General features: G+C 39.9%; 1 protein-coding gene across 5 annotated transcripts in view; it reads right to left on the reverse strand.

The window, feature by feature from the left end:
- TMPRSS2 (transmembrane serine protease 2) overlaps positions 1-17,576 on the reverse strand; it is a 38,338-nt gene that overhangs the window by 10,355 nt on the left and 10,407 nt on the right. For 2 of the 5 annotated variants that reach the window (XM_065577629.1, XM_065577636.1), the window contains exons 2-9: positions 15,110-15,266; positions 12,803-12,873; positions 11,514-11,721; positions 9,517-9,603; positions 5,805-5,924; positions 3,187-3,316; positions 2,038-2,148; positions 476-519 (exon numbers count right to left, since the gene is read on the reverse strand). In XM_065577629.1, the coding sequence (XP_065433701.1) occupies positions 476-519; positions 2,038-2,148; positions 3,187-3,316; positions 5,805-5,924; positions 9,517-9,603; positions 11,514-11,721; positions 12,803-12,873; positions 15,110-15,167 (829 nt within the window). In that variant the 5' untranslated portion in view covers positions 15,168-15,266. Of the gene's footprint in view, positions 1-475; positions 520-2,037; positions 2,149-3,186; positions 3,317-5,804; positions 5,925-9,516; positions 9,604-11,513; positions 11,722-12,802; positions 12,874-15,109; positions 15,267-17,576 lie in introns of those variants that run through there. The other 3 variants (XM_024100543.3, XM_065577647.1, XM_042859214.2) reach the window with 2 other exon arrangements.

The raw sequence follows: 17,576 nt of genomic DNA on the forward strand, positions 1-17,576 counted from the left end.
AATGTTTCACTAACTGTCAGGGATTCATGAAAAAAAATTACACTATGGGCAGGTTATTCCTCAATTGCTCATTACAGGGTTTTTTGGACTTGCCTCTAAAACATTTGATACTGGCTACTATCAAACAGGATTCTGGATTAAATGGCCCTACTGGTCTGATTTTTATATGGCAATTTCTATATAAATTTAATCTTGGGCAGATTATTCAAAGGTTCTGATAAAGCCAGCAACAATACAGTTAGACAAAGAAAATTTGGGATCCAATATCCTGCTCGTCTCCCCTAACTCTCCCCCAATCTGCTAGCCCTCCCCCCCGCTCCAGATTCCGCATTTAAACTACAACTAAGATGCCTATCCCATCAGAATAAGATGTGCTTCAACATGCAGAACCCTTGCACAGCTGCTTTCTAGACAGTCACTGGAAACAAGACAAATGAAAAAGTTATATTCTTCTAAAGAAACAGAAAACACTTACTTGTGCAACGCAGAGATACCACTGCTCCAGACACACACGAGTCACTAAAATAAATCAGCATACAGTTAGTCTTTATAGTGCATATAGTTAGTGCATATAAAGACTCTGCTTAGCAAATGGCAGTCAGAGAATTCTCCAGCCACAGCAATACATTGTGTCCTCCATCCAGCCACACTTGTCTCCTTCCCCCACTCACTCTCTCTGACTGTCCTGCCGGTGCTCACACAACCTTCACTTCTGTTTCCTCCATTAGTAGGAAGCATGCAGCTCTGATTGTAACCGGCAGAAACATAGAACTGTGAGATATATCAGTACAATGAAGAGATTGAGGTGAAGGGCAGTGGAAGAGAGGTGTGATCACACCAGTCCCTATTACTCATGGGGTGGAGTGGCCCTCAATCCTTCATACAGCAATATTTTAAAAAATAAAAAGGGGAGGGAATTGGTGAATTTTGTAAGTGCAGCTGCCCACATACCAGGGAACTGAAATGAGAACATATGTATGTTTCGTAAAGTACACCGCTACCTCGATATAATGCGACCCGATATAACACGAATTCGGCTATAATGCGGTAAAGCAGTGCTCCAGGGGGGCAGGGCTGCGCACTCCGGTGGATCAAAGCAAGTTCGATATAATGCGGTTTCACCTATAACGCGGTAAGATTTTTTTGGCTCCCGAGGCCAGTGTTATAATGAGGTAGAGGTGTAGTTTAACTTGGGGTCTGCCACTCTAGAAGGTGTCCTTTTAACTCTGGTACATGCATATTAATACAACTCTAAAAAAGTGATACCAAAATAATGCTGTGGGTCTTTTAATATTTTATGGTTGTTACCACTATGAACGCAAATTTTCATATAGTAACTCACATCATAAGTTTTCTCCGAAACAGTCTTTTGGATGGTGTAGGATTGAATGCGAGAGAGAAAAATCAGGTGTCCTCAAGAAATCAAGCTTTATTAAGTGGGCACTGAAAAATAACCTTTAAAGAGACAGTGCCAGGAATTATTCAAAAGTTATGGATTTAATTTAATGAAAAGCAGTTATTGTGATCAGCCACAGGAACTTCTCTTCCCCCCATTTAAAAAAAATGAAATGGAGCAGGGTGGATAATGGATTTTTTGGTTCACTGGCAAGTCTGAAAAAAAATGTCAAAAATTTGTCTGGGGTTAAATTAAATATTTTGTTTGACCTGAAACAAACTGTTGCACTTAAATTTTGACCATTTTATTATTATTTTTTTAAAGGAAATTTTGAAACAAAGTGATTTCAAAACAAAAACAAAATAAAACACCCATACAAATGTTTTGATTTTATTGGCACTTTTTTGCTTTGTTTTTTCCCTCCACCCAAAACAATTTGACAAAAATCTACATGAATTGATTAAATATTTCACTGTCACCAAATCTGCATATTTTGCTGATAAAGACTTTATACAAAAAAATTTATCCAGCTCTAATCATTCCCATCAGCGGTGTTTGCATCATGGTGATGGTGGAAGCCACCTTGCTTCCAACAGTTAAAAGCAACAAATATAAAAAATGCTTATATGAAATATAAATACCTGTTATACAGTTTTTTGTATAGGTCTATGTTCCCAGCACTTGTATTCAACCTCATAAAGCTTGTAAAACCTCTTTCAGGCGTTATTCCTTGACTAGAGTAATAAGTATTTCTGTATAAAATAAAATATTTAGTAAGAAACTCAGATATTTCAAATCCTATCAGAAAGTTCCTTTTAGTAACGTAAAACTTTCCACCAATCTAAAGCATATAACATGAACAATAATATTATGGAATACTATATCATAAGAACCACAAAGGTGCTGTACCATGGCAGAATTAAATTTTAGTTTCTAAGTAACTATTTGCTATGTCCACTTTTACAATCAAATAAGACTTAGCTTTCATCTAACACTTTTTCATGCTGAAGATCGCCACGTTCTGACCAGACTAATCCATCACTCCAACCACCTCATGAATAGAAATGTAGCACCACCAGCCCATCTACATTTGTGAGTCTTTCCCTCCCCCCACCCCTCACTCCCAACAGCAACAACATAGGTAATTATAGCTGCAGAGGATTTCAGGTAGATAAAAATAAGTTACTGTGGTTGGAATTTGTCCAGAAACTGGTTAAATGTCAACGCTCTTGTGAAAGAGCACAATAAAACCTTTAATGTCCTCCAGAGGTCAGGGTTGTCTATGTAATATTGGTCACAACGAATAGGTTTTTTTTATAAGGTTTTACTCTCAGTCCAAGAGGATCCTAAGCACTGTGCATGTATTGATGCACAAACCCATCCCACAACTATTATATATGGCATATGCATTACATGGTTTTGAAGAAATGTCACTTTGATTCAGCAACACCTACTGATTTTTATTTTAACTGGGACTGTTTTCTATTCATCAAAATTAGACTAGCAACAGAAAAAGCAGTAACTGAGTTTTTGCTGCAGGTGTCCATTCTTTGGAAAATGTAATCATAGAATATCTGGGTTGGAAGTCAGGAGACCATCTAGTCCAACCCCCTGCTCAAAGCAGGACCAATCCCCAGACAGATTTTTGTCCCAGATCCTTAAGTGGTCCCCTCAAGGATTGAACTCACAACCCTGGGTTTAGCAGGCCAATGCTCAAACCACTGAGCTATCCCTCCAATGAAACAGTTGTACTGGCTGTACAGCTTTCACAATTAGATTATTATACTTACACATTGTATCCCATGTCTTTACAAGCTATCTTTCCATAGTTCTCATTCCAGTCATCTTTGCATACTGGATACCAGGATTTGCTGATAGATGAATAGACCTCTAGGATAAAATTTGGTCCATAGAGTCTAACTGCAATCAAAGAAGACAACATTGCTGACCATCCTGTTCGAAGCCTACGATTTTCATATTCCTAAAAAGTATTTTGCACCTACTACTCTTACAAGCAAGCTCTAAGAGTACTAGAGCTGCAAGATTAAAGAAAAGGTAGAAGGATATTGTTTCAGTTTACTTCTTCATTTGACAGCACTTTGTGGATAGCTAGTTTCAGGGTTTTTCCTGTATATTCATTTTCTTAAAGCTATAAATAAAAAATGTGATTGTGAAACCACAAAAGTTGTCACGGGCTCCACAGACAGGTGTAGCACCTGAAATTACTTTTTGCTTTTAAAGAAAAACTTCCAGTTGATGCTATATTTTGACACACTTTTTATGAAGTTTTCATATACTGGATTTTTACATATCATTTTAATTCCTTTTTCTAAAGCCGTTCAAATGAGTTATTACCTTAAGTTGTATTTACATTTTAATGTTCATTTTTTACTGTATGAACATTTTAAAATTAGCACAACTCTTTCCCATGCTCCACCCTCAGCCTGAGTGATTGGCAATAACAGATAAGCTGATCAAAGGGTAAGAAAATTATATCCTGTACTAGTATAGAAGATCACAAAGCAAAGATTTTAACATGGAACAGCTTGCCCTATACCGTCAAACCCTATTATGTATCTGATTTGAAGAGATAGCGTGTCACAGAGGGAAGACAGAAAAGAGTTCAATATGAAAAGTTCAAGAACAAGATAATGGCAGGAATAAGCTATATTACTGTAAAGAGACCCAATTATACAACCAAACAGGAAAAATCATCAGCTAAGTGTCAGTACTATGCAGACTATGTCAGAAGAGCAGAGTTCCAAAAGCACATATAGGGAATGTGCTAGTTGGGGTGTTTGTTTTTTGGTGTGTTTTTTTTTTTTATTATTATTATTATTATTATTGTGTGGGTTTTTTTTAATTGACAAAAAACTTTTTTGGGGTCAGAAAATTCTGATTAGTTAAAACTGAAACTTTTCCAGTAAAGGTTCAGTTTCAATAGTCCAGGATGGAATCTCTGGTCAGGAAGAGACTGAGGATAACCACTACCCTAAGTAGTTGGGGTACTTAACTGGGATGCGAGGCACTCTAGTTTAAATCCCTGTTCTGCCTAAATTGGAGCAGGGACTTGAACCCAGGTCTCCTACCTCACAGGTGGACTATTCTGGGCTGGATAGCTAGTTGTTTCTCTCAAGAGTTTGAAAGGTGTCTGTTTCAAAGGTGTCTCTTTGGAATCTCAAAAATTTTCATGGGACAGGAAAACTGTTTCTTGCCCAGCTTTAATGATAGGATCAAATGGAACAGTCTGCCCTCTTCAAGACCATTTTCTGGAAGTCATGTATTACAGAACACAGATATTAAAAACAAGATGGATGTGGCTTTTGAGTGTACACATTAATGATATTTACAACCAAATATTCTCTGGTGACTACAACCAGTTCATCACGAAAGTCTCCCTCTCTCCATCTCTTCAGCTGAAGTCACTAAATCAGTTAGACCAGTGGTTCTCAAAGCTGGTCCACCACTTGTTCAGGTAAAGCCCCTGGAGGGCCAGGCCAGTTTGTTTACCTGCCGTGTCCGCAGGTTTAGCAGATCGCTGCTCCCGCTGGCCGCGGTTCGCCGCTCCAGGCCAATGGGGGCTGCGGGAAGGGCAGCCAGCACATCCCTCAGCCTGCACCGCTTCCCGCAGCCCCCATTGGCCTGAAGCAGTGAACCGCGATTGGCCGAACCTGCGGACACAGTAGGTAAACAAACCAGCCTCGCCCGCCAGGGGCTTTCCCTGAATAAGCGGCAGCCCTAGTTTGAGAACCACTGAGTTAGACAGCCTCCTACACTGAAAGTTATGTAAAGCATTCTTTGGAAGGTGAAGCTTTTTGGTGGCGGTAGTAAGCTTCCAGCTTTGTTTTGCTTTTGTTAGACTGGCACACACTAATATGAGACAGGTGGATTTTTTCACCGGGGAGGCGTGCTAGGGAGAGGTTGAAAAGTGAGGGGAGCTGGTGGAAAAGGAAGTTTAATAAGAATGAGCCAAGCCATGTCATTGAACTCAAGCAGATAGTACCACCACCACTACCACCCCTGAGATTGTTGTAAGAAAGCAGCTACACAATAGGTAATGCAGACATTTCTAGGGCCTTGTCTATATTAAAAAGTTGCACGAGTTTAATTTAAGGTGTGATTTAAACTGATCTGGCACAAAATCCAGTGCGGGACGTTTTGATTTGGTTTAAGTATGGGTTATTTTAGTCCAGCAACTCGATTAGCAATGGACTTAAGGTAACTGATATTAAGCCATTCTAAGACCAAAAAAGATTGTCCATACAGGGGTTTGCACTAGTTTAACTAAATTGGTTAAAGTCACACCTTAAACTCAGCTAGTGCCACTTTGTAGACAAGGGCTAAGAAAGGAGATGTCACCAAGAGGCTTCCAAGAACAATTTTACCTCTGCATACTTGAAATACTTACCACATCGGTTTTCATCTTCACCATTGGAACAGTGGGCCACTCCATCGCACCACTGAGATGGTGAGACACATGTTCCTGAAGATCCACACTCTATTGATGAGCCAAGACAGCTATTGGCCACTGCAAGGGGATCAGAGTGGAAAGGAGATAGGTGTGTGGTTATTAAAATGGATCCTTAAGTTAAGAGTGAGCCTCAATTTTTATGATTTCTGCTGAGTTTTCTAGGAGAATATGAATTTAATCAAGGCATATGTTGAAAGAGCTTTTGATTGTTCGTACAATTTGGGGAGAGCACATACAAAAGAAATATGGGCAAGAGGGATGGTAAAATGGAAGAATGTACCGTATATACTCGTTCATTAACCCGTTCATTTATAAGCCGACCCCCAGGATGGTTAGGTAAAAATAGCAAAAATTGTATGATCATTTCATAAGCCGACCCTGTATTTCAGAGGGTGGCAAACTTTGGCTCCCAGCCCATCAGGGTAAGCCGCTGGCGGATTGGGACGTTTTGTTTATTTGGAACGTCTGCTGGCACAGAGCCCCTCAGCTCCCAGTGTCCGCGGTTTGCTGTTCCCAGCCAATGGGAGCTGCGGGAAGTGGCACAATTAAATTATTAGACCGTCTAGACTGACCTCCTGAATAACACAATCCATTAAGTTTTACTCAGGTGCCCCTGCTTTGAGCCCACAACAGGTGTTTGACTAAATTTAAACACAGGCTTCAAACAGCCTGCTTGGGAGCCAGATTTCTGTTAGGACGTCAATTAAGTCAGCTTGTTCCATTTCAAATCATCACTATAAAAATGAGAAAGTTCTTTCTTGTGGGGAGGAAGTGAATTCAATATTAAGCAAAATCCACTCTGTCCTGAATGTGTCATTCTGCAATTTTTTGGTATATGTTCATTAAAACCGGTCAAAAAGTGCTATATTTTCCTCTATTAAAAACTTCAAACTTGGGGAGGGGGCGTGCGGTGTCACGTTTTTTCCCTCTCCTACACCCAACCCCAGAATTCTTTGGTCTTCCAGTTTGAGAGTTGAAATATTCTCTTTTTTTTAATTCTCCCCCTCACTCTTCTTCACACTTGTTCCTTCCACTATCACCATCACTCACTCACTCACACAAAAAAGGTGTGGGGAGGAAAAAGAAGAGAGGGCAAAAAGCCCCAGAAAACTGCAGGTTTTTCCAGTTCTTCCCACCAGAAAACTTCTACCAAAATGAACATTTGTGTTTTAGTGGAAATCAGTTTCTTCATTGAAAAAATGCTTCAATTAAACTATTTGAACCAGCTCTAATATTAGAAGATGAAATAGAGGGTCTGATTTTATTTTATATTTTTTAAAGAGCTGATGAGTTCTCCCGACTCCACTTGAAGCAAGTGGGAGCTGCTGGTGTTTAGCACCAGAGTGGACTAGAGGAGATCTATTCCAGAGGTGGCCAACCTGAGCCTGAGAAGGAGCCAGAATTTACTAATGTACATTGCCAAAGAGCCACAGTAATACATCAGCAGCCCCCCATCAGCTCCCCCACCCCGCTCCCAGCGCCTCCCGTCCATCGGCAGCCCTGCCGATCAGCGCCTCCCCCCTCCCTCCCTGCACCTCCCAATCAGCTGTTTTGTGGCGTGCAGGAGGCTCGGGGTGGGGGAGGGGGGAGAGGAGCGAGGACACAGCAGGCTCAGGGGAGGTGACGGGAAGGGGTGGAATGGGACCAGAGCCTCTGGCCGAGCCAGGGATTGAGCAGTGAGCACCCCCGGTACATTGGAAAGTTGGCGCCTGTAGATCCAGCCACAGAGTTGGTGCCTACACAAGGAGCCACATATTAACTTCTGAAGAGCCACAGGTTGGCCACCCCTGGTCTATTCAATTTGCCGAAATTTTACGGAAATGCGTTCACTTTTGACATAGGAAGTGGTGTTGGGTGTGTCTGCACCTCCAACTATCTGCCTCTGCCCCAGACCCAAAAACCTTCCCTTCAAAAGTTTAGTGAAAACCAATACATCTCCACAAAACATTTTAGCTTTGACAAAACAGCATATTTCATGGCAATGAAGTGCTCCGATCAGTTCTACGAAGCACTTGTGAAACATTAGTCAGGCCTAATATGTCTACACATACCCGATCCTTCCTTTCTTCCCTTTCCCTTCAGGGTTGCAGTTAGGGGGAAACTGTATAACTTAAAACTTCTATGCCCAGTGTCATTTAGACCTTATAAAAGCCCTTTGCTCTGGGGCAAACTGCACTCTTAATCCTAGTGTGACATTATCTGATTAAAATATGACCATATAGATCATTGTTGTAACCACTGTTATATATTTGCAACAAATCTTGTATAAAGTTGTCATGTGAGGTGTCTGTGGAAAGGTTATGACTCACTGACTATAATTCTGCTATTTGTATACATGTATCATTTTTGTATTTAAAGTTATGAGTATTGGCTCTATACCTGGATTTGAAATGTTTGCTCCTGGGGTAATGCCCACAAGGTAGCTAGCCAGCACGTCTTGGAGGGACTATTCAAATTGAGTGGCCCATCAGAAGAACGTTCCACTGACAATGGACCATGGGAGATGCCTATCTACACTTAATGGAATTTCCTGATGCGACTAGGCAAAATGCATGGACATGGGACTTGCCCGTGTGACTCCAAACTCCATCTTGTTGCTCTAATTTTCCACAGTAAGAACAATGGGATTCCCTCCACATGGGAGAAGCTATAAAAGGCCCATTTTGCTTCTATCCTGCTCCAGCCTCTTTCTTGCTCAAGTCTCTGGACTATGAATTTATACTGATGGGAGCATTCTAACCAAGGGACTGAGGACTTTCTAATGATTTGGAAGCAACCAAAGACTTATCAAGACAGAAGTTTATTCCATCACTGCTACAAGCCTGAAGTAAGAACTTTGCAATTACTGTATGTATTTGATCCCTCTAACCAATTTTAACTCTCACCTTTCTTTCTTTCTATGAATAAACCTTTAGATTTTAAATACTAAAGGATTGGCATCAGCATGATTTTTGGGTAAGATCTAAGTTGTATATTGACCTGGGTGTGTGGCTGGTCCTTTGGGATCAGAAGAACCCTTTATTTGATGAGACTGGTTGTAAAGAACCACTCTCTTTTAAATCCAGCGTTTTTGGTGGTGACATAAGAACTGGAAAGCCCAAGGAAACTGCTTTTATGGCTTCCTGTGAGCCGGTGTGGTGAAACAGAAGTTTACTTTTGTTGTTGGATTGGTAAATCCTACGGGGGATTAGCCACCAGTCTTGGGGTATATCTGCCCTATTTCTCAGCAGTTCGTCCTGAATTTGGCATCCTAAGTTGTGACCCACTGAGGCACAGTTATACTTTGATATCACATTACTAAAATAGTTGTACAAAAGCTTGTCCTAGACCAACTGTTGCTAAACAGTTTGTGGGATCTCAGAGAATTCAGATGAATAAGAGGGTGCTGCTGAGTCAAGGACACTTATCAAATGTAAATATATTTGAAGTTAAAGGAAAGGACAACAGCAACAGTGACACTGGTTATGACAAATAATTAAGCTTTTAGATATTAAAATAAGTTGCATTCATAAAAGAGATAGATGACAAGAATTTCCTGTTCTAACTTACCCTTCTGGAAGATGACACACTTATGTTGGGAAATGGAAAATCTCAAGACATTTTAGCTTTGAATAAAAGATTTCTATCAACACAAACAATGCATTCTTACCAAAATACCAGATAAGGATAGCTGCAATTATGGCACCCGATAGTATTATGGCAACAGATAAAATGATGCATAGAGCTTTCTTAACTTCTGTAATTAAAAAGGGAGAAAACGAAGAGTTAGGTTTGCAAACAAATTATTTTACTAGGCTAGCCTCCATCCCTATCTCCCTGCAAGTAAACCTAGGGCTTGTCTACACTGGCACTTTACAGCGCTGCAACTTTCTCGCTCAGGGGTGTGAAAAAACACACCCCTGAGCACTGCAAGTTTCAGTGCTGTAAAGCGCCAGTGTAGACAGTGCCCCAGCACTGGGAACCGCGCTCCCAGCGCTGGGAGCTATTCCCCTCGTGGAGGTGGGGTTTTTATAGCACTGGGAGAGCTCTCTCCCAGTGCTATGCCGTGGTGTTAAAGCCAGCGTTTTAACATTACTAGTGAAGACATGCCCTTAGATCAGAGGTTCCCAAACTTATTTGGCCTACCGCCCCCTTTTCAGAAAAAAAATTACTCAGCGCCCCCCTGGAAATCTACCTTCTTTAAGCGAACAAACAGAAAGATGCAGTGACAAATTTGCATTCTTTTATGTATCTATATTTCTACCTACGTCCTACAATATAGTAAAGAAAGATGTGTTATTAGAATATCGCCCACAACATCAGGTATACAGTGGTTTTTGCATAAGACGGCAAAAGACAACCAAACTAAAATACTAATGAAACTAATAAACTGGGTTTTGTTCTTTGCTTAGCATTAGATATATGTATTTGATATTAAATTGTCAAATATCAAACTAACTTTATCAAGAAATAATTAATTTAAAAAATAATATGCAATTAAAAATCAGTTAATAGTTTTAATTTAGTTTGCCCTTATTTAAATAATTGTTCCTTATTAACACACGCCTTATTTACCAATTAACACAGATGATTCGATAACTATTAACATTTATTTATATCTAACAGTTTTTTTATGATTTCATTCCCGTTTTTGTTAATATTGTAATAAAAAATATGACAAATATATTGACTGTACACTTCAAATAGTACTGTACCAACACAAGCCTGCTACAATTTTATTATTAGTAAGCACTAGAGACACAGAAACGTACGGTAGATATGTAAGAAAATGTATAAAAATACTCACGTGTAAATTGCTGTTTTATTGAAACAACAATAATACAATTTGCTTTGTATGTGATCCGTAATCCGTAAAGATCGAAGGTATTGAATATGAATAAAAAATTTTAAATACTTATTGCACTATTGTTAACTGCTTTTTACACAACTCAGAAACAATCTAAATTAGATTTCATACATGTCGCCTATTTATAGTATCCTATTGTAAACAAGTCATTACACGCACATATTCCTGCCGATGCATGCTGGACTTCCCGACAATGCGCGACACGCTCGCCTGCCAACACTTGCTTGTTAAGAGCTGTTGGCGGACTTGACACCTGATCGGTTATAATTTGTGAATTTATTTGGAAAATAAAGTAATCAGTACAACTTTAACTCTATGTTACACAACAGATGAAACATGTACGAACGGTTTTTCAAAATTTTCTTATATTCTCTTGTTTCTTTATGCTTCCACCGCCCCCTTATTTTTATTCAACGCCCCCCAATTGCACCCGAGGCTACTACTGCCCCCCTGGATCGTTCCAGCGCCCCCCAGGGGGCGGTATCGCCCACTTTGGGAACCTCTGCCTTGATTGAAAACTGTCCATCTATTATACTAAGCAGGTGTGAATCTGCAATTCAGATGTTACAGAGTCTCCCCATCTCATCATCACTTCAAAGAACCACTCAACTCCTCACACCTTTTACAAAAAAGTATAATAGTGTAATTGACTTGTTTGGTTACCTAGCACTCTCAGGGACAAAGAGGTACTCCTGGGATAGTCCCTCAACATAAGAGCTTGAAAGGAAACAAGTTTCATCTGTTAAACACATGCCAGATTGCAATCAATCTACATAAAAAGAAAACCAGACAAATCTTACCTGATGTGCACATTTTCGCTGATGGAGGCTTTGGCTGTACTACTGGGGGAGCTGACTGATGAACAGGAACTCTTGGGACATAATGTGGCACTGACGGAGGATAATATGGAGGAGGGTACTGTGGATACACATTAGCATCCTCAGGCTGTCTGGAAATATAGACGTTTTCTGGCTGATAACCATGATTTTCATAGTATGGTGGTAGCTCCTAAATAGCAAAATTGAGGTGAAGGGGGGAAAAAACATTCATATTGCAAAGTTAGAACAATATAATCATTTCTAAAAAAACATTAAGTGTCACGTGTAAATACAGTAAAAGCCCACTAATTCTCATTGCACTCATTCATAAATTCATTACACTCACACACACGCACAAAAAATAGATATACAAAGTCTCCTGAGAAGTGGAGTGAGAGGCTTAGAGACATTCAACTGAGGGATTAATTTAAAAAGAAAATACAACTAGTTTCCAATAGATCACATCACCCTCTAAATATGTTTTAAATTTAGATTTCAAATTTCTTTATAAAGAGAAATTTTTTTGCTTCCTTAAGAGTCTCTTCTGCACATTTTTTTTTCAATAAAAGAGAAACTAACAGTGAAAATAAAAAACAAAACTGGAAAAATTGCGTATTTTTTTCTGATAACATATTTCAGCTGTAAAAATTTAGGGTGTAGTTACTATGTTAGGTGCAAATTTTTCAGTGATAAATTTGATTTTCCAGTTGACAGCATCGCTTCAGTGCTAATTATCAGATCTCACTACAGCACTCTGCTAAGACTTCATTACTTTTACCAAATACACTATAGAACAAATACCATTACATTCTGAATTATAATGAAAACTACTCATTATAATCAGCAAGGTATCTCTTGTCATGCAGAATACTTTATGTTGTGTATTTTTTCTCCTTCTAGCCATAGGACAATAACCAATAACTGGTCACCCAATGATTAATGTAAATTAACAAAGTTCTACTGTAATTGTATGATAGGTAGGTTTGTATTCTCATAGTACCCTCCGAGAATGGCAGAGTGCTAGATTCATAAACTACATCTATCACTGTGATATCAGAGACTTGAAGCATTAGTTCATTCATCCCCACAATACCCTGTGATGCAGGCAGGTATTTTCCCCATTTTATAGATTAGGAAACTAAAGTCAAGAAACTTTTTAAAAAAAATAAAGCCATGTATACCTATGTCCACTTTTAATGAACCTGATTATTAATTCATTACTCAGTAGGCTGCTACCCACAGAAAATAAAATTGAATATTTAACTACTTACTGAGTTTACAGCCATCTTAGCTTTGTCAACAGTACCGAGACCGCTCAAGTGTTTGAAAAACTTGGGATAACCTGTAAATATACAACAAAAACACATGCGTTCATAGTGTTACAATTAGAGCTGGCTGAAAAAAGTTGTGACAGCAGTTTTCAGTTGGAAAATGCCATTTCCAAACAGAATCAAAACATTCTGCAGGAACATAGGATTTCAAAATTCGTAATGGGAAATTATTGAAATATGTATATATTATATAAGAATGTTTTGATCTTGTCAAAATAAAGGTTAAAACTAAATTTTTCAGAATATTCCATTTGTTGAAAAACAAAAAAACAAAAACAAAATCAGAGATTAACTTTTTGTCCCACTTTGGGAATTTCAAAGTCTCTGAATTTCCTGCAGGACAGAAATACCATTTTTCAACTATCTCTAGTTAAGCTGCAAACCAACAAGCACAGTGATGTTCTTAGTTATGACTGTCATTTCACTCTTAACTCATCCACTTCTGTCTAGAAATGTATTGTATAAATTAAAGAGAATTAGTTTCTCAACCCTCTAACATAACTAAATATAACAGCATGAAGTAAACCTATCAGCACTACAGATTTAATACCTTAGTTTTCCTGTTAGGCTCTAGCTCTCAAATATGTAATAATATTGTTGCGGAGGGTAGGCAGTGACTGTTAACCAACAAGAGACAAAACTAAAAGAGCCATCCTCCTCCGCTACACTATAAAATTAACACTGGTTCTAGGCTACATTATGGACTAAGAATAAAATGCATGGAAATTTTCAATTTCAAGTTCAGTTAGACCACCACGCACACCCAGAAAAGAAAACAAGTTTGCTCTCCATTAAGGGGCCAAACATTAAAAATGAACTCCTGTTGAGATCACTGAAGGAGAGGCAGAAAGGAATGTTCCTGTGCAAGTTTCAGCTCAAAGTTCATCTTTACATTCAAGCAAAATGCAAACAAACATGCTTCTATAAAACTTAACACACTGATGCAGCCTTAACTATTGCACAGCAGCAAGTAACAGCCAGCTGCATAAGTGCCCCACAGCCCAAGAAAGTGAACTGAGTGCCGTGCTCACTCTCAAAACAAGAGTACGGATACTGCCAGGCCTTGTCTCGCCTCTGAGAAAGGGGCAATTTTTTGCCTCAGGGTACACTGCAGTCAAACACCCGCAGCAGGCCTGTGTTAGACTCACAGGGCTATAAAATTGCAGTGTAGATGTCCAGGCTCAGGCTGGAGCCCACGAGCGGGGAGGGGAAGGAAGGATGGGATTGCACAGAGCCCTGGCATAGGGGACCGTGGCATAGGAAGATTGGTAATGAGAAGAATAGGACTGCTAAGGCTGTATCCCCACTTTGAACTTTAGGGTACAAAATGTGGGGGCCTGCATGAAGACTTTTAAGCTTAACTACCAGCTTAGCTTTGGTTCGCTGCCACCATCTCAAGCTAATTCCCTTTCCTGGGAAGCCTTGAGAGACCTTCACCAATTCCCTGGTGAATACATATCCAAACCCCTTGGATCTAAAACAAGGAAAAATTAATTAGGTTCTTAAAAAGAAGGCTTTTAATTAAAGAAAAAGGTAAAAATTATCTCTGTAAAATCAGTATGGAAAATAACTTTACAGGGTAATCAAACTTAAAGAGCTCAGAGGACTCCCCTCTAGTCTTAGGTTCAAAGTACAGCAAACAAAGATAAACACTCTAGTAAAAGGTACATTTACAAGTTGAGAAAACAAAGTAAAACTAAGACGCCTTGCCTGGCTATTTACTTAAAAGTCTGAAATAGGAGAGACTTGTTTAGAAAGATGGGGAGAACCTGGATTGATGTCTGGTCCCTCTCAGTCCCAAGAGCGAACGAACTCCCAAACAAAGAGCACAAACAAAAGCCTTCCCCCTCCCCCCCCCCCCCAGATTTGAAAGTATCTTGTCCCCTTATTGATCCTTTGGGTCAGATGCCAGCCAGGTACCTGAGCTTCTTAACCCTTTACAGGGAAAAGGATTTTGGAGTCTCTGGCCAGGAGGGATTTTATAGTACTGTACACAGGACAGCTGTTACACCCTTCCCTTTATAGTTATGACAAGGACTAAATTGCAGCCATCTCTTCAGCGGATTGCACCAATGGCATAAACAGTTAGAACATACCAACACTCCACAGCAATTTAGAATAGGAAAGCCAGGGGGGTGGGGGCGGGAACAGAACTGGTCAAAGCTACAGGAGAAATTTAGGTCAGCAGAATGCTATTAGTCTTATTTGGGCAGGACACTGGGGTTAAAACCATTTACTCTTACTTACAGGAAAGGCAATGAATCAAGTGAACACAAGTCGTCAGTACCTCTGTTTTACGTCTCATCCATTCTTACTCAGATGTTCACAGCATATAATGGTGGCATGCAGTTCTGCCCCACCTCACTGGTTGAGTAACACTTCGCAGAAGGGGTTATTCTATTCTCTGGAAAAGGTGATATGAAAACAGAATGGTAATCAACGCAACCTTAGAAATACCTGCTGCTTGGTCAGCTTCTTAAATAAAAGACTTAGGCTATGTCTACACTACAGATGCCTCAGTGGCACAGCTATGAAGCTGCAGCTGTGCTGCTGTAACACCATAGTGTAAACAATTGCTCTAGCACCAGAAGGGGGGTTTCCATTGCTGTAGTTAATCCACCCCCCTGAGAAGTGGTAGCTAAGCTAGATCGATAGAAGGATTCTTCCATCAACCCAATGGCATTTAAACTGGGGCTTAGTTTGGCCTAACTACATCTCTTGAGGGTGTGAATTTTTCAAGCCCCAGAGCAACATAGCTAGGTTGACCTAAATTTTCAGTATAGACCAGGATTAGGCCATGTTTGCACTACAGCAGTATAGCTACGGCCAGGTAGCTATGCCATTGTGACCTGGTAGAATAAACATAAGACTACAGCAACGGAAGATGTTTTTCCATCACTGTAGGAACTCCACCTCCCTAAGTGACGGTAGCTAGGCCAACAGAAGCATTCTTCTGTCAGCTTAGCTGCTCCTACAGCAAGAATTAGGGCAGGATAGTGCTCAGGGGTGTGGATTTTTTAACACCATAAGTGCTGTAACTATGCCAACCCCAATTTGTAAGGTAGACCAGGCCAAATGCTTCCACTACAAAAAACACTAGGCATTTTTACTCTCCATAGTGTAAGATACTGCTAGGAATTTTTAAAGTAAGTTTCTCATACCCACTTTATCCTTTGTTATTTCACCAACTATTTCCTCCTGTGTTTGCAGAAAGAGATGAAGTTATAGTGCCTCATCAGTCACTGGCTTTTGCACCAGAATTACCAATGCAGTTTGCGTTAGCTTGCCCTCCCTTTGCTGGCTGATAATTGTTCTGTGTTAACAAATCACTAAATATAGGCCCTAGTGATACAGTGTCTATTTATTAATCAATATTTATACAAACGTATTAAAAATCACATCATATTTTGCTAAGTTTTAAAGTAGGCCAGATGGTAAACTAATTAATAAGGTCTATTTAAAATACTACCCCACCTCATGTAAAACTGTACTAGATTTAAAAATGTCCTAAGGGTAGTAAGAGGGAAGATCCTTTCATGGATTGAGAACTGGTTAAAAGGGAACAAAGGGCAGGAATAAATGGTAAATTTTCAGAATGGAGAGGGGTAACTAGTGGTGTTCCCCAAGGGTCAGTCCTAGGACCAATCCTATTCAACTTATTCATAAATGATCTGGAGAAAGGGTAAACAGTGAGGTGGCAAAGTTTGCAGACGATACTAAACTGCTCAAGATAGTTAAGACAAAAGCAGACTGTGAAGAACTTCAAAAAGATCTCACAAAACTAAGTGATTGGGCAACAAAATAGCAAATGAAATTTAATGTGGATAAATGTAAAGTAATGCACATTGGAAAAAATAACCCCAAATATACATACAATATTATGGGGGCTAATTTAGCTACAACTAATCAGGAAAGATCTTGGAGTCATCATGGATAGTTCTCTGAAGACGTCCACGCAGTGTGCAGCAGCAGTCAAAAAAGCGAACAGGATGTTAGGAATCATTAAAAAAGGGATAGAGAATAAGGCTTGGTCCACACTGGGGCGGGGGATCGATCTAGGAAACGCAACTTCAGCTACGAGAATAGCGTAGCTGAAGTCGACGTTTCCTAGATGGAATTAAGTTTACTTACTGCGGGTCCACGCGGCGCAGGCAAGCTCCCCCGTCGACAGCGCTTCCTCCTCTCGGCGAGCAGGAGTTCCGCAGTCGATGGGGGAGCGCTTCTGGGATCAATTTCTCTTGTCCAGATGAGACGCGATAAATCGATCCCAGAAGATCGACCTCTACCCGCCGAATCAGGTGGGTAGTGTGGACCTAGCCTAAGACAGAGAATATTTTATTGCCCTTATATAAATCCATGGTACACCCACATCTTGAATACTGCATACAGATGTGGTCTCATCTCAAAAAAGATATACTGGCACTAGAACAGGGTCAGAGAAGGGCAACTAAAATGATTAGGGATTTGGAATGGGTCCCATATGAGGAGAGATTAAAGAGGCTAGGACTCTTCAGCTTGGAAAAGAGGAGACTAGGGGGGATATGATAGAGGTATATAAAATCATGAGTGCTGTGGAAAAAGTGAATAAGGAGAAGTTATTTACTTGTTCCCATAATAGAAGAACTAGGGACCACCAAATGAAATTAATGGGCAGCAGGTTTAAAACAAATAAAAAGAAGTTCTTCTTCACACAGCACACAGTCAATCTGTGGAA

Source organism: Chrysemys picta, chromosome 1, assembly GCF_011386835.1.
Source record: "Chrysemys picta bellii isolate R12L10 chromosome 1, ASM1138683v2, whole genome shotgun sequence".
In the NCBI taxonomy this organism is placed as follows: Eukaryota; Metazoa; Chordata; order Testudines; family Emydidae; genus Chrysemys; species Chrysemys picta.